Source organism: Chanodichthys erythropterus, chromosome 6, assembly GCF_024489055.1.
Source record: "Chanodichthys erythropterus isolate Z2021 chromosome 6, ASM2448905v1, whole genome shotgun sequence".
Lineage (NCBI taxonomy): Eukaryota > Metazoa > Chordata > Actinopteri > Cypriniformes > Xenocyprididae > Chanodichthys > Chanodichthys erythropterus.
The window spans coordinates 1,226,598-1,249,973 of record NC_090226.1 but is presented as its reverse complement, the minus strand read 5'-3'; the positions used below and the strand labels follow the sequence as shown (position 1 = coordinate 1,249,973).

The window sequence follows — 23,376 nt, the reverse complement described above, 5'->3', positions numbered from 1 at the left end:
GAGGGAGTGCGTTCCGGCGGGAAAGTGACAAAATGGCGGAATAGGTGCCGCCTTCTAAATAAAACAGCCAATCGCCAATTGGTAAAGTCATTGCGTCACTCCAGCAGCCGTTAGAAGCCCGAGACGCGCGCTTACGACTGCGCATGCACATTGGCTGCTCCTGCCTGAAAAATAAGCTTTTTTAACACTATTTGAGCATAAGAAACCACTTTTATGATAAAGTTGTAATCAGATTTAATTAGTGATTTCTCGTAAGCTTAGTGAACATATTCAGAGAATTTGATGTTTCTTTTTTAGAAATAGGAGCTGTATTTGTTTCAAAGATGGACACCGAGTGAAATTACTTACCTTAAAGATACCTGAGTAAACGCTTCACTTAATTTTCACGAGAGGAAATTGTTAGGCGTCTTACAAACGCGTTTTTGTTGAAGAGTTTTGCTTTGTACTACTGGTCATCGGAACGCACACTGACCTCTGCTGGTCGAGAGCGGAACTGAAGGCCGCTAATATGACTTCTGAAGGATCATGTGACACTGAAGACTGGAGTAATGATGCTGAAAATTCAGCTTTGATCACAGAAATAAATATATTTTAAAGTATATTAAAATAGAAACCCGTCATTTTAAATTGTAATAATATTTCAAAATATTACTGTTTTTTTTCTGGATTTTATTATTAAATAAATGCAGCCTTAATGAGCATTAAGAGACTTAGTTCAAAAACATTAAAAATAGTCATGTTAGTATCACAACAAAGGAAAACAATTTAACAAATTTCCATGAGCTGGCAAAGCATGAAATTAGGCTTTGTTTTTTCTTCATTTTACTTCTCTACACACAGAAAGTTTAGTTAAACCTGTTGCATAGAAGATGTGACAATTCCTGATTTTATTCCATTTTAAAAAAACAATTTCCATCGTCCAGATTGCTTGCATCTTGAAAGTCTCAGCATCCCCAGATTTGAGCATGTGCAAGTAAAGGACATCCCAAGCATCTTTACAATGGGGCGTTAAATGCTGAATAGACAGTTTCTCACATTCAAAGTCAAGGTGACTGATTGCCTCCGGACACTTTTTACTGCTCTCATAAACTCTTATGGCCCTGCTGCCGTCCTTTGTCAAAACTCCGGAGGTCATCAAACGCAGAAACGAGAGCGTAACACGAAATTCCAGCATTTTCTCATTGACTTTTTTCAGCACTGAGACACAAAACACAACCAACAGTGAAACACAAGATATTCATAACAAATTCAGAGAAGGTTTATTTGGTCTATAATCACCAGGCAGAGAAATCAATGAAATTACAAAAATATCAATTGTCTGTTTTGTGACATTTCATGAGTTTGCATAGTGAAATCTGTGAATCTCACCACCTTCTTAAGCTTCATAATAATGCTTTACTGCATTCAAAACAAACAAACGCATATATATCGCATAGAATGTCTGTTGCCTTTGCCTTTAAGGAAGGAAAAGGCAGATAAAATAGAGTATTTAGCTCAAAAAGCAAATGTTTTATGTGTATGTGATAGAGTAAAAAAATAAGAAATTCACGAAACACAAGCAAAATTAATTTCTAAGTAGTTTTTTCGCATTTAATTCAATACTTTGCAATATATTCTGTTTGTGTTTCATGAATGAGGAATGTTACAGCTCCATATTCCAGAGATTAGAGTTGAACTACTGATTTGATATTGGAAAACCTGTAGAAATGTACAAAAAAAAAAGAGTTGTAGTTGAGGTCGCCACCGTGGCTTATGGTTCTGGTTCGATTGTATTTGGCATCAAAAAGGGACGAGGAGAGAAAAGATCTCTCTTCATCAGAGAAACGGCTCAGTCCAGGACAGGAAAGCTTGATGTTCGTGCAGCTCAAAGCAGCGTGCATCTCTCTTTCAGGCTTTTCTTCTTCTTGCCACTCTTCTTTCCGTTCTTCTCCTTGTTCTCAGACATCTTCTTCGTCCGCACCTCCCTCATCAAATCAAAGAAGACCTGCAAACATCAAACCCCAGTTGAGGCACTCAGATCAGCATGTATTCTGAGAGTATCAGGGTATTGAAGGAAGAAAACCTTATCGACGTTGGCTCGAGTTTTGGCTGACGTTTCCACGTACTGGACGGACCACTCTTCTGCTTTGGCTCGGGCCTCGTCCGCAGACACCTGCCTCCTGTCCTCCAGATCAGACTTATTCCCAACCACTAACAGAGGGATTTTATCCTCCTCTGCTTTCACTCTCAGGATCTGCTCCCTGTTCAGACAAGAACACATAAACACATTTAATATCCTAATACAACACTGAGAATCTTTGTACAAATACACCATCAGTCAAGTATTAACTCTTTCCCTGCAAATTTTCCGGCGATCCATGTTTTCAGTTATACGGTAGGGGGCGCTATTAGGAAATCTTCTGAAAGAGTACAGAATCTCCAGATCAAAACGCAGGAGAAGAAGCAGCAGAAAGAAGCGATAAAATCTGTAACCTCAGTGTGATTTGAGCACATTAACTCTTTCCCCGCCACTGACGAAATTTTCGCCGATCTGTGTTTTCACTGTTATACGGTAGGGGGCACTATTACGCATCTTCTGAAGGAGTACAGAATCCCCGGATCAAAACACAGGTGAAGAAGAAGCAGAAACAATCAATAGAAGCTGTTTGCAAAAACATGATTTTCTAGTACTTCTTTTTGTTCAAAATGTTGCAACACATTCAAGTGTAAATAAAAAAAAAAAAAGAATGCATGAAGCTAGAATGAAATGTTTTTTGTTTTGTTAAATCAGAGGCTCTGTTCTGGGAGCCGTGAAAGTTTTGTGAAAACGATCAAAAATGACAACTTTTATTTTTTTTAAAATGCAGACGTTAACAGGAGTGCGAACAGATGGACTTTTAAGGTAAAAACTAATTTAGCTAGTTCTTTTTATTGTTGGCATTTTAAATAGTCAAGTCAAGTCAAATTTATTTATATAGCGCTTTTACAATTGGTAATTGTTCAAAGCAGCTTTACATATTAGAAGCACAGAAAAAAAGGGAAGTGGTTAAAAATAAACTGTACAAACAAGCGTGGTAATATGTAACATATACAAGATGGTGCTACATTAAGCCAATGTCGGCTGACTTCCAGGGGTGGAAAAAACCCCCTAGGAGAAAAACCCAGCGTGCTAGCACTGGGAAAAAAGTCCTAGGAGGGAAAAAAACCCTTGGAAGATATATATAATATATGTAAATGGATATGGATATCAAAATCTGAATTATACATTTTTATTATAGAGATTAAAAATAGATTATATATAAATATATGTAAGCGGATACGGGGATTAAAAATCTGAATTATAGATGCAGCCAGAACTGGGTCTGTAGGCCCATTGTCTCCAAATATGGAAATGTTAATAAAATACTTTTAGATATCAATCTGTACATGCGACGGACATCTGTTTTTCACATCTTTACTCTTTTCAAGGCATATTGAATTAAACTGCTCTATATTTAATGAAACACACACAAAAAGATCCAAACCGGAAGGGATGCGACCTGTTTTACACAATAATGAAGTTTGTTGTGCATAAACCCAATTACAGTTTTTATTAAACCCGCAAATAGCAATTTCTACCCAATAAAATATAACTAGAAAAACATATATTTGTAAAAGAAGCATGAATTTTTAATTAATTTTATACTTTCCCATGTCTAGAAATCACACTTTTAAAATTCCCCTATAGATATTTCTAGTACTTCTGCTGTAATGATAAAGCTGATCATTTTTGACATTATTATTTTCAGAAACTATATCAATATATTTAAATAATTACATGATACACTGCAAAAAATGCTGTACTTGCTTAGAATTTTTGTTTTGTTTCCAGTTCAAATATCTAAAAATTCTTAGATCAAGAAGCATTTTCTTGACAAATAAAAATTATTTTCTTGTTTTTAGGAAAAATAAGTAAAAATAAGCAAAATAATCTTAATCCAAACTGAAAACAAGATTATATATCTTATTTTTGGTTTGATATAAGATTATTTTGCTTACCCCACTGGCAAATTATTTTGCTTGTTTTAAGGAAAAACTGACTTATTTTTTCTGAAAACAAGAAAATAATTTTTTCGCTTCTTGATTTAAGAACTTTAAGATATTTTGACTAGAAACAAGACAAAAACTCTAAGTAAGAACAGCATTTTTTGCAGTTTCAATAACTGAATGTTTCTCAGTGTTTATATTTTTCTATTCATTTTACATTTTTTTACTCACAAACAGCAAATTGAGTTTAAAAATCTCTATGAATTTCCATGACTTTCCCCAAGTCTAAATTCTCTCATATATATTCATAAATAAAACAGAACAGATTCAAATAATAAACATAATGTAATCTTGCATCTTAATTTTTAGCTGATTTAACATATTTTAAAGGTTCTTTTGTTGTTTTCAGTGAGTACAAATAACTTGAGCTGGAAACTGTGTTCAGACTATCAGAGTTTTGTTGTGGGCAGGATGCCGGCGTCATGATAACATCATTCTCAGAACATACAGTGCGGTAACTACCAAACGAGAGCTGCACTGAACGGTCCGTAAACGCAGATAACAGGACGTCCAGACCTGAACTCTGACGTGGCGCTGAAGGACTCCGGCTCTGTGATGGAGAAAACCAGGAGGAAACCCTCTCCGCTGCGGAAGTAGTTATCCCTGATGGCAGCGTAGTCTTCCTGTCCTGCCGTGTCCAGAATATCAATCTGCACCTCCTCTCCATCCAGGACCACCTTCTTCCTGTAACTGTCAGCCTTGGTGGGTTCGTAGTCCTCTACAAACTGTGCAACACATAAGTAAGTATAACAGGGTTTAGAGCGACATGAAGGTGAGTAAATGGCTGAAATAAAGTTTGTGATGAACTCACCTCGTCATACATGAACTGCAGCGTGAGGGCGGACTTTCCCACGCCTCCGCTGCCCACCATGATCACCTTGTGCAGCACCAGCGAACTTTGATTTTTGCTCTTATTTGCTGCCATGACTTTAGTGTTCTAGAAGAAGAAACAGAGCGAGACTGCAAACATACAAAAGAACAGATTAGTGAGCCAAATGCTGTGGGGTAAGTTGAGCCAGGGTTTTAACTTACCCCACTATAAGGCAATGAATTTAAGATAAATCTGAAGTGTAAACTGGTGTCATTTCAATGTAATATTGCGCAAAACTGGTTTAGTTTATCTTTATTTTCGAGTTTGATAGGAAGAGTGTACAAGTACATCAAATCCTTCTCTGATACGAACCAGAGGATGTTTAATCATATATATCGCTCCACCTGTAGTCTCTAATGGCCTAACATGGTCGACATTGCAGAAAAACTACCATGTCAAGAACCTTTTAACTAAAATGTTTATTAGTTTCACTGACATTTATTCATTCTTAATTAGTTTTTATTTAATTTTACTCTCTGTTTAGTCTGTTTATGGGAAGGTTACATCTTTGATGTTCAACATATTGTTTCATATTGCTTGGAAGACTGCAACATCACCAAAAAAAAAAGACAATTATGACAATAAAAATTACTTTATGTCAAAGTTTAGCATTTTTATGTACTGAAAAAAATACGTTTTTCAATAATGTTGATTTTGAGGATGAATTTTGTCCAATTTCAAAGTGGGGTCTCATCATAATTTTCATTACAAAAAATACTAAACTTTGACAAAAAGTAGCCTTTATTGTTAGAATTGTGATTTCATAATATTTAGATATGAATCCAACTGAACAATACTTGTGAAAAGATGTCTTTCAGTCAGTCAAACAGCAAATACTGGAGCTCTGCAGCATCTGCTGGTAAAAGTGATAATTTTTTACTTTTAAAACTGCATTTTCCAAAAGATGAGCAAAAATCAAATTATCCATGTTATCCCCATGAATGAAAGTTAGAAATGTGGGTCTTTTAATAAAGTGAATTTTACATAAAAAAGCTGTTTTTGTATAAAAACCTATTTTAAAAAATATGTTTTAATTTATATATTTAAATTTAAAAAATATATGATAAAGACATGAGTGTACACCCCAAACGAAGACCTCACAAGGGTTAAATACTTTCATTGTACTTCTGCCTCATTTTCCCTTATCTAAAGGACAACATAAGCAAAAATGGCTCATCTTACCCCACTCTCCCCCTAAGGTCATGCACCAAGATAGTATTATGGTATCTTTTGAAGTACTACAGTTCTGTATTTGAATAATCATTCACTATTATGGTACACAGTAAAAGTACTCTTTGCCATTTTACAGCCTCAGCATTTCTTCATAAGGACAACAGTCTCAGTAAGAAACAAAAAACAAGTGTACATTATTAAAATGTACTAAAAAGTTTTAATGAAGCGGTTGTTAAATTGTTTAAAGCGATTTTCACTTTTCCATCCCGCGGACACCACCCCTTCCTCATTGTTATCGGCGAGAGCCCGCCTCTTCTAGCTCTTGATTGGCTCAACGGACTCACTATAAGGAGGGTCCTCCTTTACTCGCCCTCTCATTGGACGAGAAAACAGTCAATCACAGAGTTTTCCCACAAAGACATAAGGGCGCCTCATCCGAGGAAATACCTAAAAACTGAAAAGTTGTCGTCTGCGCGAACTGCTTAAACATTTTCAAACTGATCAAAACAACTTAAACTCTCATAGATCACTCACCGGAAGTTTGATCTGTGAACAGCCAATGACTTGATTAGCATGTATAAGCGATTAAAACATAATTCTGTCACCCAGGATCAATTCCACTACTCCCGTGCAGCTACACCGCCCCGCCCACCGGATATTCAAATTACAAGGATATGACGCCATCACATCATGTATGGAAATTTCAGCTAAGATCGTCCTTTGAATTGAGATAAAATTATTTACCTTTTTTATATTTCCGCGTTTCTCAGAAGCGGAAGTCTGGGTAAACTTTTATATTAGGGTAAACTTTTATATTATTTATATTATATTATTTTATATCATTTTTTGTGTGTTTGCATTTGCGCAAATAGCAAAAGGAAAACTCCACAAGTGTTTTCAAAACGTTCAAAAAGAGGGAAAAAATAGAGAGCGATTGATAACGATCAAAAATATGTGTAATTTTTACCATTCGCTGTATTAGAAATACCTTCACAGCAGCATTAACTAGTTTTTTTGTAATCTGAAGCAAAGGTAATATAATACTAGTGTTATAAATGTACATACATTAAAAAAAAAAAAAAAAAAAATGAAAATATTAAAAAATGCAGGATTTACGGTATTGATGACCGTTAAAACGAGTCATCAGTCAGTGAAAAGGGTCATTTATTTATTTATTTACTTTATTATTTGCAATTCTCACATTTTCTGGTCTTTTTTGTAATCTGAAGTAAAGTTAATATAATACTAGTGTTATAAATGTACATACATTTAAAAAAATGCAGGATTTACGATATTGATGACCGTTAAAACGCGTCATCAGTCTGTGAAAAGTGTCATTTATAATGCGAATTGTACATTGCATTACGTATGCTTATTTTATTTATTTACGTATTTATTACATTTTCTGTATTCTACACTGCGAATATTTTACATTCTGAATAATATTTAAACGTGCTGTTCTCTTGTGAGTTCTCATTTTTGGCGAGTGGTGGCGCTGTTTTGCAACTTTAAACGTCATCAGTGAGGCGCTATCGGTTCTACATCACTGACTGGACTATTTTATTCAGATAAATGTAAAATAAAGTTACTCTTTTAGTACTTTTTTTTTTTTAGTACTTTTATTTTAAGAGACCTCCTTTGCACTTCTATTTAAAAACAACTACTAAGGTGTTTTATCTTTAGTCCTAGCCTACTTTTAAACTCTTTCTGTGAGAGCCAGTCACGTTTAAATGAGCTTCTCTGGCGCCTGCTCGACCAGTTTACGAGTTCACACGTTCATTCACTCAAACCAGTTAAAAGTTGTGCTCATTTACTTTCCAGCACTGGAATACTGGCTGTAAATGGTTTGATTCAAAGGGAATGCTTCTCCAGACCCACAGTTCACTCTTTGTTTTTGTAAATAGAAACATTTGACCTTGATTTAACAAAATGATCTATAATTACCTAAAAACACGCCTTTTTGCTTTTGCATACTAGTAGTAAAATTAAAAAAAAAAAAAAAAGTATTTTATCTTATAATAAGGATCTGTTGATCTGAATAAATACACCTACTGAAATGTAACAATGGCTATTAGTCTTATATTATGATATAATAAAATAAAATTTTATTAATTTTGCATTTTTTAATAGAACAATTAACTAACACCATTTATAGGCTACACTTCATATACACTCTAACAATGCTGGGTTAAAAATGGGTTGAGTTGGGTTGAAAATGGACAAACCCAGACTGGGTTGATTGGGTTGTTTTAACCCTGCAAATGGCTTGTTTTAACTCAGCGATTGGGTTGTTTTAACTTAGCGATTGGGTTGTTTTAACCCTGTGATTGGGTTGTTTTAACCCTGTGATTGGGTTGTTTTAACCCAGCGATTGGGTTGTTTTAACTCAGCGATTGGGTTGCTTTAACGCAGCGATTGGGTTGTTTTAACCCTGTGATTGGGTTGTTTTAACCCTGTGACTGGGTTGTTTTAACCCAGTGATTGGGTTGTTTTAACCCTGCGAATGGCTTGTTTTAACTCAGCGATTGGGTTGTTTTAACCCTGAAAATGGCTTGTTTTAATTCAGTGATTGGGTTGTTTTACGCAGCGATTGGTCGTTTTTAACCCTGCGACTGGGTTGTTTTAACTCAGCGATTGGGTTTTAACCCAGCGATTGGGTTGTTTTAACCCTGCGAATGGCTTGTTTTAACTCAGCGATTGGGTTGTTTTAACCCTGCGACTGGGTTGTTTTAACTCAGCGATTGGGTTGTTTTAACCCAGCGATTGGGTTGTTTTAACCCTGCGAATGGCTTGTTTTAACTCAGCGATTGGGTTGTTTTAACCCTGCGAATGGCTTGTTTTAACCCAGCGATTGGGTTGTTTTACGCAGCGATTGGTCGGTTTTAACCCTGCGACTGGGTTGTTTTAACTCAGCGATTGTGTTGCTTTAACCCAGCGATTGGGTTGTTTTAACCCAGCGACTGGGTTATTTTAAACCAGCGACTGGATTGTTTTAACCCTGTGATTGAGTTGTTTTAACCCAGTGGTTGGGTTAAATGTTTGCCAAACCTGCTGGGTAGTTTTATTTAAATTAACTATTGTTTAAAAAAATGACTGTATATCTTGCTTAAAATGAACCCAAAGTTTGATGAATAATAACTAAACAATGTATTAAATTGCTTATTAATAAATGTTCACCTTTTGATTATTATTCTTGCCTCAAGTAATTATGTGTCTGATTGTTAATTTCCAGTATATTTTGGGTTCATTTTAATCCAGCCATATAGTAATTTTAAACATTAAATGGGCAAACATTTAACCCAACCGCTGGGTTTGTCTATTTTCAATCCAGCTTGGGTTGTTATTAACCCAGTATTATATTACCTGACCTATACATAGGCTAATGTAAAAGTTATGTTTATAGGATTTTTTTTTCTTTGCATTTAATTTTACTTTTATATGCTAATTTTAACTCTCATAAATGAGATTTTATTGTACCGATCATTACTATATGTGCATCTCAGCACATTTTGATAAGAATTACATAAATCCACTGAATGTGTATTAGTCCTGCTGAAGTTGTCGGGTCGTCCCACGTGGTTCTTCAGTCCCGTATAAAAACTTTCCAGACGCTCTAAAGCGGCACAATGTTTGTTTGCTCGAGAAACAGAGCTGAAGCTGCCGAACACCATCCCGAGCACCGAGAGCGATGATGAAGAAGTATTTGGGAAACGTACATTGGAAGTCAAAATGTCCAACAAAAGAGGACGGGATCATCAACTGAAGAACTAAAATAAAGGCGAATGATTATTTGGAAACGCTGTGGGGAAATTGACTGGTTTGCGCTCGCTTCCCTTCATCATGGATGATTTTACCTCAATAGAGTGAAGAAATCACCAGGACAGCTCCTTTGTTTAGTCTGTGGGCTTTTTGACGCGTAATACTGAGATTTCCAGTCATGCCATGACGCATCAGACTCGTGCGTAAAAGCGCGGCTGTACGTGGACACATCTCAAGAGCTCCGGCTACTTTCTGATTGACATCATTCACGAATCGGATGGTGAAACGGGTCTTCCTCGCTGTGATATCGATCCGAATTGAACAGAAAGCATCGCGGAGTGACCAAAGACAAGAAGGAACATATTCTAGCCGTTTACAGGATTTATTGCTTTTGTATTGCTCTTTGCGTTTTTCTTAAACCGGACCGGACCTCTAGGAGTGGATATTACAGCCTGACCAATTATTTCACTTTTCCCTACTTTTTAAGTGCCACTTTTTAGGGGGACGGGACGAACTTGGCCGCTTTCATCTCCATCAATCCAGCTCTCCAGCCACCCCTGCCGTTTATTATCACGGAAGATGAAAAGCTTGATGTTCGAAGCGCTTTGTTTTGTGTCCTTCCTCACCTCCATCCGCTGCACACCGGCACCGGACACCGAAGCCCAGAGCATCAGCCCGAGCTGCGCGTCCTGCGGGCTCAGCCAGACGGATGGACCCACACGGGTGGACGTGGAGTTCCTGGAGGCGGTGAAGAGACACATTCTGAGCCGGTTACAGATGAGAGACAGACCCAACATCACCCACCCCGTCCCGAAGGCGGCGATGGTGACCGCGCTCAAGAAGCTCCACGCCGGGAAGGTGCGCGAGGACGGGAGGGTGGAGATCCCGAACCTGGACGGACACGCCGCGTCCGTGAACGAGGTGGAGGAGGAGGCGTCGGAGATCATCAGCTTCGCCGAGACAGGTGTGTTCGAGGCGGGTCTGTGCGCGCATTTACGCGTCGCTATCATTATGATTGTGACATGGTTTTTGCAATTAAGTCTCTACTACAATTAAGCTATTGCACAACTATTGCTCTGGGAAAGGTCAGTTCATTTAAAAGATTTGTCACAAGTAAGAATATGCGATTAGAGGCCACGTTTAAACAGCTGTTGAAAACAAAACAATTAACTAAACAACGCAAAACATAGAAACATTAAACTGTAGCCAACCGAGAATGTAATTACTAAATTGTTTATAATTAAGACGCATGTGACAACTTGCCCCGCGGCCTGACATTTATGAAAAATGTAACTTTACCTTTCAGTCCTTCACAATGTGAGTTTTGTATTAATGCATGTCATTCGTGTTTTATTGTCTATATACACTAAAAAATGCTGGGTTAAAAACAACCCAAGTTGGGTTGAAAATGGAAAAACCCAAAATGGATTGTTTTTGTTTAAAAATCACTTTATGTCTGGTTTAAAATGAACCCAAAATAGGTTGGAAATTAAAAATCAGACACATAATTACTAGAGGCAACAATAATAATCAAAAGGTGAACATTCATTAATACGCAATTTAATAAATATTTATTGTTTAATTATTATTCATTAAATATATTAATAAAAGATCATTTATTAAAATTTTTATAAATGCTAACATACTTTGGATTCATTTTAAGCAAAAAATACAGTACTTTTTAAACAATAGTCGAGTTAAATAAAACTACCCAGCAGGTTGGGTCAAACATTTAACCCAATTGTTGGGTTAAAACGACCCATTCGCTGGGTTTGTCCATTTTTAACCCAACTTGGGTTGTTTTTAACCCAGTATTTTTTAGAGTGTAGGCTACAGTTATTACAAAAAATATAGAATTTTTAATCTGGATGACAAAAGTCATAAAAATGATTCTAGAAAGGTGTTTGAAATCATCAGAGAGCTCTCGTGACAACTTGCCCCGGTCTGCCATGTGTATGGGATGATACTGCTATGAAGAAAAACAAATGGTATGAAGGGAATTCTACAATAAATCTTCATGTTAAAGGTTATTTGGTTCTGTTTAGGTTGCTATATGATTCTTTGGAGATTGAAAAAAGTTTCATTATAGGTTGTTCAGATCAGTGTTTTGGTCTTTAAAGCATCAGAACATCTTATTATTTTATTCTATTCAGAGCCTAAGCATCAAAATGAGCATTTAAAGCCATCAGGGTTCAGGAATCACACAGAAAACTGTTCATGCATTCACAATCCTGTTAAAGAATCAAACTAAAGCCAACTTATAAATCAACAAATGAGATCAAAATGCATCACAGATCTATTATCTGACAGCAGCGAAACATTAAAACACACAGCACAACTTTCAGTCGCAATTACTGCGAAACACTAAAACCTTTTGTATACAGGGCTGAGAAAATGCACTAAAATAAACGCTACTGGATTGCGATCTGCCGTAGTGGCTTATGATCTGATTACATCATGAGTGCACGTCGTTCACAAAGACAAAAGGTGTTTGTCTTGTTGCACGAACTTCCGAAATGTCTTTTCTTTTCAGTTGACGTCAAATAGCTAATTTAATATCAGTTAATGCAATAAAGGGGACAAATTCCCCTTTAGATTCCATAGAGAAGAGTCAGGATCACATCCCATCCTTCATTTTTTTCCACTTAAATATCCTGTTACATTCAAAAATCTGTCACATTATGCATGTAAAATGGGATGCAAAGAGCGTTTCATGTAGATCTCAAGGCCGGAATTGAGTTTTTTCAGCTTGTCAATGTAGTGTAGAATTTGCTAAACAAATTCAGCAGCTTGCAGTGAATCTGAGTTCAGGTCAAACTGCGATCAGAATCCTTTCTTAGTAAAGCACACATTCACAATGAGCAGGGTTGAGTCTTACCGACACACCAAGCGCTGCCCTCCGTCCAGGGCCAAACCAGGCACTGTCCAGGAGTCCAGGAGATCGCGAGCACCATTCGGGCCGCAATTATTCAGTCCCAGCGCAGACCTGGACCTTTGACCCTTTGTGCTGTGTTGTTCTGAGGCTGCCAAGATGAGACTCGCACCCGGACGAGATCCAGGAACAATTTACCGAAATGCCTCATGATGGAGACTGAAAATGACTGTTGAACTGTTCGTGTCGGGTGAACCGGTCAGTATATGTTGTCCGATGCTTTTCAAATACACACGTGTTGATAAAGGCCGGTTGATTTTTGTTTTGCAGATTTGCTGAAGTCTGACAGGTTTAAACTCACTGAAAACACACAAGAATCTGAGCTTTCCACTTAAAGTCATCATCAACTCTGACTGTGACGCATTAACCATCCATAATGTGGCATATTTCAGAAACATAAAAAATAATTCACAAGGATTTTAATAGACGGAGCAAAGTGTTTTTAAGAAGGTGGTTGAAAAATGAAAACAGATTGATGACGTCAACTGACCAGGAAAGTCATTTCAATTACTATTTAATATATTTTTATGAAATAAAAAATGCTGTGTCAAAAACAACCCAAGTTGGGTTGAAAATGGACAAACCCAGCGGTTGGGTTAATGTTTGACCCAACCTGCTGGGTAGTTTTATTTAACTATTGTATGTCTGGCTTAAAATGAACCCAAAATATGTTGGAAATTAAAAATCAGACACATAATTACTAGAGGCAACTATAATAATCAAAAGGTGAACATTTATTAATAAGCAATTACATAAATGTTTATTGTTTATTATTCATTAAACATATTAATAAATGTTAATTTCCAACATACTTTGGGTTCATTTTAAGCAAGAAATACAGTAATTTTTAAACAATATTTGAGTTAAATAAAACCTCCCAGCAGGTTGGGTCAAACATTTAACCCAACCACCAGGTTAAAACAATCCAATTGCCGAGTTAAAACAACCCTTTCCCTGGGTTAAAATGACCCAACTGCTGGGTTAAAGCAACCATTTCCCTGGGTTAAAACTATCCAATCTCTGGGTTAAAACAACCCTTTCCCTGGGTTAAAAACGACCCAACTGCTGGGTTAAATCAACCCTTTCCCTGGGTTAAAACGACCCAACCGCGGGGTTAAAACAACCCTTTCCCTTGTTTAAAACAACCCAACCGCTGGGTTAAAACAACCCTTTCCCTGGGTTAAAAACGACCCAACCGCTGGGTTAAATCAACCCTTTCCTTGGGTTAAAATGACCCAACCGCTAGGTTAAAACAACCCTTTCCCTTGGTTAAAACGACCCAACCGCTGGGTTAAAACAACCCTTTCCCTGGGTTAAAAACGACCCAACCACTGGGTTAAATCAACCCTTTCCCTGGGTTAAAACGACCCAACCACTGGGTTAAAATAACCTTTCCCTTGGTTAAAATGACCCAACCGCTGGGTTAAAACAACCCTTTCCCTGGGTTAAAACAACCCTTTCCCTTGGTTAAAAACGACCCAACCCCTGGGTTAAAACAACCCTTTCCTTGGTTAAAACGACCCAACCCCTGGGTTAAAACAACCCTTTCCCTTGGTTAAAACGACCCAACCCCTGGGTTAAAACAACCCTTTCCCTTGGTTAAAACGACCCAACCCCTGGGTTAAAACAACCCTTTCCCTTGGTTAAAACGACCCAACCCCTGGGTTAAAACAACCCTTTTCCCTTGGTTAAAACGACCCAACCGCTGGGTTAAAACAACCCATCTGCTGAGTTAAAACAGCCCAATCGCTGGGTTTGTCCATTTTCAAGCCAACTTGGGTTGTTTTTAACCCAGCATTTTTTAGAGTGTAATAAATAAAAATTTATTAAAAAATCAAATACATGTAAAAATGCTTAATGCTTCCTCTATGAGTAATAGAAAAATATTTTAAATAAAAAATAAATAAAATAAAAAAATGAATATGAAGGTAAAACAAGTTAATAATAACAATAGTAAAATTGTATAAAAAATAAAATAGTAATAGTGAAAAAATACATAAATAGTAACAAAAACTTTAGACACCTAAAAAATCCATCTCAAGACATTATATTAAAAAAGTAACAAATTTATAATTTCTAAAACAAAACTGCACAAATTTATGACATTGAATTTATGACAGCATAACCACTCAGAAAGCAGTTTTCTGCAGTTGTAGTGACTGGATGAAGCCGTCATGCAGTGGATTCTGGGAGCTGTGAAGCCGCTGGCACATCAGTAAAGCTGCCTGTGCGTCTCATTGGGATGCGGGGTGACCTCAGGACATGGAGCTCTGGAAGACATCCAGAATCTTCTTGAGGATCTCGTTTTCTGTAAGAATGGTGCTGCCCTGCGCTGGCAGAGGCCAATTGAGTCCCTCTAGGTTTCTGTGACATCTTAATGGTGTGTGGAGACTCAGGTGAGGACGGGTGCCAAGAGGGATAATTCGCTCGCGCTGTCTATTAGAGCCCAATAATGAATGTGCTCCGCGCTTTACTAAAGGCCTGAATCGAAGCGGGAAGCAGTCCAACCTGTAATCATGCGTTCGCCCCACGTCACAGCTTGTTTTTAGCTTCGCTTTTACGCTTTGATTTGGCCAGCTGGAACCGGCAGTGACAGTAAACACCATCCCTCCTGTGTTCAGTCGCGTTCAAGCATCACTAGCGCTCGTTCTTAGGGTTAGTGGGCAGCCAGGCAATGTTTTTCTGAAGTGTTGAGTCAGTCACTATCATTATAATGTACATACAGTGTGTTTTCAGTTGTAGGACTATAGAACAGGAACTGTAAGTGTATGAAACAAGCAGTGAGGTGTTGTTTGTCCTAATGGCGTTTGCAAACCCCTGTGGATGAAGCCACAGCTAATGACACAGAGATTACCTCGGCTGTGTGGTCAGGTGGGCACATGCTGGGCCGCTGTATTGTGGCTATAGAAGGTCCCGCCCAAGTATTGTTTTGTCCCACTGACAGCAGCTTAACGGCGACGGGTTTTGTCTTAGTTTCCTGATGGTTTGTGTCTCAATGATTTGGGTCAAAAGTGGGTCGCAAGATATTTTTGAGTGGGTTGCCGAGTATGTGTAGTCAAAGAAACAACAAAAACGTATTTCTAAATGTTTTTCTGATGCAGAACTTTTATTCTGAAAGACGTGCATGAAAGCTGTTGACTATGGAAGCTCGTTTCTGCCACTAAATGAAAAATAAAAAAAGTAATTGCAACTTTATAACTCACAATTCTGACTTTATACCTCGCAATTCCGACTTTATAACTCGCAATTCCGACTTTATATCTCGCAATTCCGACTTTACAACTCGCAATTCCGACTTTATATCTCGTCATTCCGACTTTATATCTCACGATTCCGACTTTATAACTCGCGATTCTGACTTTATAACTCGCAATTTTGAGTTTATAACTCGCAATTCTGACTTTATATCTCGCAATTCCGACTTTATATCTCGCAATTCCGACTTTATAACTCGCAATTACGACTTTATATCTCGCAATTCTGACTTTATATCTCGCAATTCCGACTTTATATCTCGCAATTCCGACTTTATAACTCGCAATTACGACTTTATATCTCGCAATTCTGACTTTATAACTCGCAATTCTGACTTTATAACTCGCAATTCTGACTTTATATCTCGCAATTCCGACTTTATATCTCGCAATTCCGACTTTATAACTCGCAATTACGACTTTATATCTCGCAATTCTGACTTTATATCTCGCAATTCCGACTTTATATCTCGCAATTCCGACTTTATAACTCGCAATTACGACTTTATATCTCGCAATTCTGACTTTATAACTTGCAATTCTGACTTTATAACTCGCAATTCTGACTTTATATCTCGCAATTCCGACTTTATATCTCGCAATTCCGACTTTATAACTCGCAATTACGACTTTATATCTCGCATTTACGACTTTATAACTCGCAATTCCGACTTTATAACTCGCAATTCTGACTTTATAACTCGCAATTCCGACTTTATATCTCGCAATTCCGACTTTATATCTCGCAATTCCGACTTTATATCTCGCAATTCCGACTTTATATCTCGCAATTCCGACTTTATATCTCGCAATTCTGACTTTATAACTCGCAATTCTGACTTTATATCTCCCAATTCCGACTTTATATCACACAATTCCGACTTTATATCTCGCAATTCCGACTTTATAACTCGCAATTCCGACTTTATATCTCGCAATTCTGACTTTATATCTCAATTCTGACTTTATATCTCGCAATTCCGACTTTATATCTCGCAATTCCGACTTTATATCTCGCAATTCCGACTTTATATCTCGCAATTCCGAATTTATATCTCGCAATTCCGAATTTACAACTCGCAATTCCGACTTTATATCTCGCAATTCCGACTTTATAACTCGCAATTCTGACTTTATAACTCGCAATTCTGACTTTATAACTCGCAATTTTGAGTTTATAATATATATATATATATATATATATATATATATATATATATATATATATATAGTATATCACCCAATTTTGAGTTTATATCTCGCAATTCCGACTTTATAACTCGCAATTCCAACTTTATAACTCGCAATTCCGACTTTATATCTCGCAATTCCGACTTTATTACTCGCAATTCTGACTTTATATCTTGCAATTCTGACTTTATATCTCCCAATTTTGAGTTTATAACTCACAATTTTGATTTTATAACTCGCAATTCTGACTTTATATACCGCAATTGAGTTTATATCTCAAAATTCTAACTTTATATCTCGTAGTTGTGAGAGAGAAAAAAATCAGTATTGTGAGATAAAAAGTTGCAATTATCTTTAAAATTGATTTATTGGAAACCAGCTTCAGTAATTATCAGTTCAAGTTAGTTTTGTGATTTAACCATGTTAAATGTAGTTTATTTTTTAAAAACTTAACCAAAACACCACTTCATTTTCACTTTTTGCCATGTTTTTGAGGACTGTGGTGGCTCATTACCAAATAACTTTATTGTATTAACAAAAACTAGATTGGGACTTCTATTTAATAGCCTTACTTTATACTGTTTATTCATCAGTGTTAGTGATATTCTTACATTTTATATGTATGTTAAGTAAAGTGCTTGTCTGTGTTTGTCAACCATTTTTGTGAAATAAATTAGCTTGGTTCAATTTCAAATGTTTTCCCTGGATACTGGGATAGGCTTCAGCCCTATGACCCTTCATAGGTCGTATATAAGTGAGAAGTGAGAGATTTAAGTATATCCAACTTCATTCGCGTACATAGAGTATACTTAAAGTCTTATATATATATGCCTACTATATAGCAAATCTCAACTTTTATCATCGCAAAATGTAAACTACATCATCACACAGCTCTAATCTTCTAAACGCATGAAGATATTAAGATCTTCCTTATTTTCAGCAAAGCTGCTTCAGAATGATGTATTGTGAAGAGTGCCATATAAATACTTTACTGCGTGTGCCACATAGTTCACCCAAAAATGAACATGTTCCCAGGAACATCATATAGTGTAATATTGTTTGTTATTGTTACTAATGAAAGTCTTCATGAAATATTACCTCTAATTCAGCCAGACAGAGTTTACATTTAAGTGAGTTACAGAGCTGTACTCAAACCAAATGTGATTATCCAATCAGAAGCCTGCGAGCCGCCCATGTGACCGGCACACATCGCTCACTCGCTCTTTTGGCACAGCTGCGCGCTTCATCTACACAATTATACACATGCACACATAACTTATGACATATGCAGAATATTTATCGATTTATTTTTAAACATTTCTATTTTATGTGTGTTTTGCGGACACTTTTCAGACAAATTCCTGAAGGCTCAGATTTATTAATGCTCCCAGAGCAGCAGAAACATCATATTTCTTGTTTTATGTTGGAGTCTGCAGTGGGAAAAACGGGAGAGAGAAAACAGAAAGCTGTCATGTTAGTTTGTTTGCTAAATCAAGCATCACTATCACGTAAACGTGCATGAGAAACAGCTGAGAAAGCACATGACAAAATGATGTGCATGGGATGAGTTAGTTCAGATATGAAATAATAGATTTTGATTAATTTTGAGAGTTTTGGTGGCACCAAAAGCATTCAGTATCATGTAAATGTGCTGCTTTTGTGACTGTCAGAGGGATGTGCTTGATCGCGCTCTCACTGTACCGCTGTATGTCGACTCCTGTGATGCGTTTCCTGTGACGTCACGCTGCTCATTGTGCGCTCTCTGCGGCTCAGCAGCTTTCGCTGGGAAGTCTTTGCAGGGTTGTGTTGTGCTCTCATAAGCTCTCTCAGTCCTGTCATCTTCATCCAGACCCCCGGCCGCACTGGATCGGACCCCAGAACGAGACACAGAGAACACACACTTTTAACCATTGAGATCAAAAAACCTCATGTTCAGCTCATATTTCACCTCAGAATCAGGAGAATGATTATTAAAATAATGTTCAGCACATTTTGTTGTTGACATTTATTTGCATTATTATATGTCATAGTAGTATTTTTTGACCTGCCTTTAATTTATGCTGAATTTAAGTTTAATTTAAGGTTTGATAAAATAAAAGGTTTCTAATGGAACCAATCAAGAACATGTCCAGTCATGAAAAAAATAGATTCTACACAAAATTAAGCTTATTTATTGGTCAAAAATTATTTAAATTGCAAAGTGTTTATACATCTTACTAATATTTTTGTTCTGCATTTAATTTAAATTAAGTTTAATTTAAGGTTTAATAAAATAAAATGGTTCATGAAACCTTTCAAGAACATGTTTGTGTCATATTTTCAGAATTAAAAAAATAATTTCTTTGCACAAATATCTATTTTATGCTGAAAATTAAGCTTATTTATAGGACAAAAATTATTATTATTTTTTGCATTGACATTTATTCTCATTCCCATTATTAAATTGCATCATTTAAATGGCAAAGTGTTGTTCTGTATCATTTTAGGTTTAATAAAATAAAAGGTTTCAAGAATATGTGCGGGTCATATTTTACCTCAAAATCAGAAATAAAAAATCATTTCTATGTACAAATTTCTATTATATTCTGGACAAAATTAAGCTTATTTATAAAACAAAAATTATTATTATTTTTTGCATTGACATTTATTCTCATTATCATTATTAAATTGCATAATTTAAATGGCAAAGTGTTGTTCCGCCATTAATTTATGCTGAATATTAGGTTTAATAAAATAAATAAAACATATTTTATCTTAAAATTAGACATAAGAAATTAAATTTGTTCACAAAGATGTATTATGTTCTGCAAAGAAAAGTAGTATTTTAATGTATTTTAGTATTTTAATGACAATCAAGCGCAATTCTCCCCGATTCTTTTTACTGTAATGATATAATTTATGCTTTAATAGAATAAAATGGATGAATGTCATGAAACCTTCGAAAACCCATTTATAGGACAAAAAAGAGATGTAATTATTGTGACGTTATTTATATGAGAAGTAAAGCAAGCCCATTTCTCCCCTATAAAATATAACAACCCTAGCCTTAAAATCAGAGATTTTTTTTTTTATTTTGCACAAAATGAAACCTATTTGCAGGAAAAAAAAAAGACATTATTATTACTGTAAACATTACTGCAATGTGAAAAGAATAATGAAATATATTTCAATTTTATTTTAAAAATGAAATAATTATATTACAGTAATGAGAATCTCATCAGAACGAACACAATTGAATGTCTTTAGGTCTTTGGGAGGCCATTCACATCGGCATTAGGGATTCGCTGGCCTCTCTGAATGTTAATGTCTGGAGTCCTGAGTCCGCCGCGAGGCTTTATCCTATAGGCTTTCAGTTCACCAGGTTCAGTTGAGTAACAGTTGATGAAATGCACTGAGCTGACTTCCTTTCTCCTCTCTTGATCCCACAGACGAGTCGCTGACCTCCAAGACCAGCCTGTTTTTTGTGATCTCCAACGAGGGCAACCAGAACCTGCACGTGTCCCAGGCCAACCTGTGGTTGTACTTCAAAATTCTGCCTAATACTTTGGAGAAGGGCTCTCGGAGGAAGATCACGGTCAAGGTTTACTCGCAGGAACCGGGTGTTGGGAGCAAGTGGAACTTGGTGGAGAAACGTGTGGATCTTAAACGCAGCGGCTGGCACACTTTTCCATTGACGGACGCCGTGCAGATGGTTTTCTCCAAGGGCGATCGCCGGCAGAACCTGGACGTTCGGTGCGAGGGGTGCGACAAGATGGGCATCGTGCCTATTTTAGTCAACACGGCCGACGAGTCTCACCGCCCCTTCCTGGTCGTGCAAGCGCGAGTGGCGGACAACAAACACCGCATCCGCAAACGAGGCCTGGAATGCGACGGCAGCAGTAGCTTGTGTTGCCGCCAACAGTTTTACATCGATTTCCGCCTCATCGGCTGGAACGATTGGATCATCGCCCCGTCAGGGTACTTTGGGAATTATTGCGAAGGGAACTGTCCTGCGTACATGGCCGGGGTTCCCGGATCGGCTTCGTCTTTCCACACCGCCGTGGTGAACCAATACCGCATGCGGGGAATGAGTCCAGGATCCATGAACTCCTGCTGCATCCCGACCAAACTGAGCACCATGTCCATGCTGTACTTCGACGACGAATACAACATCGTGAAACGGGACGTGCCCAACATGATCGTCGAGGAGTGCGGCTGCGCTTGAGAAAACACGGACCTGAAAATATCCCAAAAGCTACTAAAATATCATAGTAAGAAAGTAATATTTATGACTTAAAGGGTTAGTTCAACCAAAAATGAAAATTCTGTCATTAATTGCTCCCCCTCGTGACGTTTCAAGACTTTCATTCATCTTCGAAACACAATTGAAGATATGTTTGATGAAATCTCAGAGCTTTATGTCCCTCCGTTGACACCTACTCAACGCAACTGAAACTTTGACGCTTCAAACAGTTCATAAAGAATTCGATAAAGATGAGAATGAACCTCATTGGTTCTTGCTGAAGCTCAAATGTGATGCGTAACACGAGAATGAACCTCATTGGTTCTTGCAGAAGCTCAAACGTGATGCGTAACACGCGTATGAACCTCATTGGCTCTCACTGAATCTCAAACATGATGCGTTACACTAAAATGAACCTCATTGGTTCTAAATGAAGCTCAAACGTGATGCGTTACACTAGAATGAACCTCATTGGTTCTAAATGAAGCTCAAACATGATGCGTTACACTAGAATGAACCTCATTGGCTCTAAATGAAGCTCAAACATGATGCGTTACACTAGAATGAACCTCATTGGTTCTAAATGAAGCTCAAACATGATGCGTTACACTAGAATGAACCTCATTGGCTCTAAATGAAGCTCAAACATGATGCGTTACACTAGAATGAACCTCATTGGCTCTAAATGAAGCTCAAACGATGCGTTACACTAGAATGAACCTCATTGGCTCTCACTGAATCTCAAACATGATGCGTAATGCGCGTATGAACCTCATTGGCTCTCACTGAATCTTAAACGTGATGCGTAACACGAGAAAGAACCTCATTGGCTCTCACTGAATCTCAAACATGATGCGTTACACTAAAATGAACCTCATTGGTTCTAAATGAAGCTCAAACGTGATGCGTTACACTAGAATGAACCTCATTGGTTCTAAAAGAAGCTCAAACATGATGCGTTACACTAGAATGAACCTCATTGGCTCTCACTGAATCTCAAACATGATGCGTAATGCGCGTATGAACCTCATTGGCTCTCACTGAATCTTAAACGTGATGCGTAACACAAGAATGAACCTCACTGGTTCTTAGAGAAGCTCAAACATGATGCGTAACGCACGTATGAACCTCATTGGCTCTCGCTGAAGCTCAAACGTGATGCGTAACACGAGAAAGAACCTCATTGGTTCTTGCACGTCACATGAACATGCTTGAGCTTCCGTTTACCGCAACTGATATGTCCGTTGTTTAATGTTTATATGTGAATAAAGGTCTAAATTAAATCTGTTCATCATATAAAGCGATCAAATCTCATCAGAAAATTTGGACTAAACCAATTCATATGGATTCATTTTACAAACTTTTTTGTAGACTGTCAGTGGAGGGACAGAAATCAAGTCAAGTCAAGTCAAATTTATTTATATAGCGCTTTTACAATTGGTAATTGTTTCAAAGCAGCTTTACATATTAGAAGCACAGAAAAAAAGGGAAGTGGTTAAAACTGTACAAACAAGCGTGGTAATATGTAACATATACAAGATGGTGCTACATTAAGCCAATGTCGGCTGACTTCCAGGGGTGGAAAAAACCCCCTAGGAGAAAAACCCAACGTGCTAACACTGGGAAAAAAGTCCTAGGAGGGAAAAAACCCCTTGGAAGATATATATATATATATATATATATATATATATATATATATATATATATATATATATATATATATATATATATATATATAAATCTCTCAGATTTCATCAAAAATATCTTCATCTGTGTTTCGAAGATGAACGGAAGTCTTTGGAACAACACGAGGGGGAGTAAATGATGACAGAATTGTCATTTTTGGGTGAACTAACTCTTTAAGGTTTCAGCTAAATATCATGTGCAAAAAAAAGGTCAACCGTCCATT

The 23,376-nt window shown here is 37.1% G+C and overlaps 2 protein-coding genes across 4 annotated transcripts; one reads left to right on the top strand and one right to left on the bottom strand.

Moving 5' to 3' along the window:
• Positions 1–1,254: 1,254 nt before the first annotated feature.
• ralbb (v-ral simian leukemia viral oncogene homolog Bb (ras related)) lies at positions 1,255–6,761 on the bottom strand. Of its 3 annotated transcripts, none has more exons than XM_067387670.1 (6): positions 6,644–6,757; positions 5,734–5,789; positions 4,877–5,025; positions 4,582–4,790; positions 2,063–2,240; positions 1,255–1,984 (listed from the first exon to the last, which is right to left on the bottom strand). In XM_067387670.1, the coding sequence occupies exons 3-6, from the start codon at positions 4,988–4,990 to the stop codon at positions 1,865–1,867; spliced, it is 621 nt and encodes a 206-aa protein (XP_067243771.1). In that variant the 5' UTR covers positions 4,991–5,025; positions 5,734–5,789; positions 6,644–6,757; the 3' UTR covers positions 1,255–1,864. The 3 variants fall into 3 exon arrangements, with proteins under 3 accessions (XP_067243771.1, XP_067243772.1, XP_067243770.1); XM_067387671.1 differs by having other exon boundaries at positions 5,734–5,792; positions 6,644–6,754; XM_067387669.1 differs by lacking the exon at positions 5,734–5,789 and having other exon boundaries at positions 6,644–6,761.
• A 2,993-nt stretch (positions 6,762–9,754) lies between these two features.
• On the top strand, positions 9,755–23,067 carry LOC137020917 (inhibin beta B chain). The gene is made up of 2 exons (XM_067387039.1): positions 9,755–10,832; positions 20,674–23,067. The coding sequence occupies exons 1-2, from the start codon at positions 10,448–10,450 to the stop codon at positions 21,447–21,449; spliced, it is 1,161 nt and encodes a 386-aa protein (XP_067243140.1). The 5' UTR covers positions 9,755–10,447; the 3' UTR covers positions 21,450–23,067.
• Positions 23,068–23,376: the final 309 nt, after the last annotated feature.

Excerpts from the sequence above, each read along its gene's own strand:
- LOC137020917 (XM_067387039.1), top strand. The coding sequence starts at position 10,448 with ATGAAAAGCTTGATGTTCGAAGCGCTTTGTTTTGTGTCCTTCCTCACC. Across the intron at positions 10,833-20,673 it reads CATCAGCTTCGCCGAGACAG|ACGAGTCGCTGACCTCCAAG; the intron begins GTGTGTTCGAGG and ends TTGATCCCACAG.
- ralbb (XM_067387669.1), bottom strand. The coding sequence starts at position 4,990 with ATGGCAGCAAATAAGAGCAAAAATCAAAGTTCGCTGGTGCTGCACAAG. Across the intron at positions 4,791-4,876 it reads TGCAGTTCATGTATGACGAG|TTTGTAGAGGACTACGAACC; the intron begins GTGAGTTCATCA and ends TGTGTTGCACAG. Across the intron at positions 1,985-2,062 it reads CTCGAGCCAACGTCGATAAG|GTCTTCTTTGATTTGATGAG; the intron begins GTTTTCTTCCTT and ends TGATGTTTGCAG.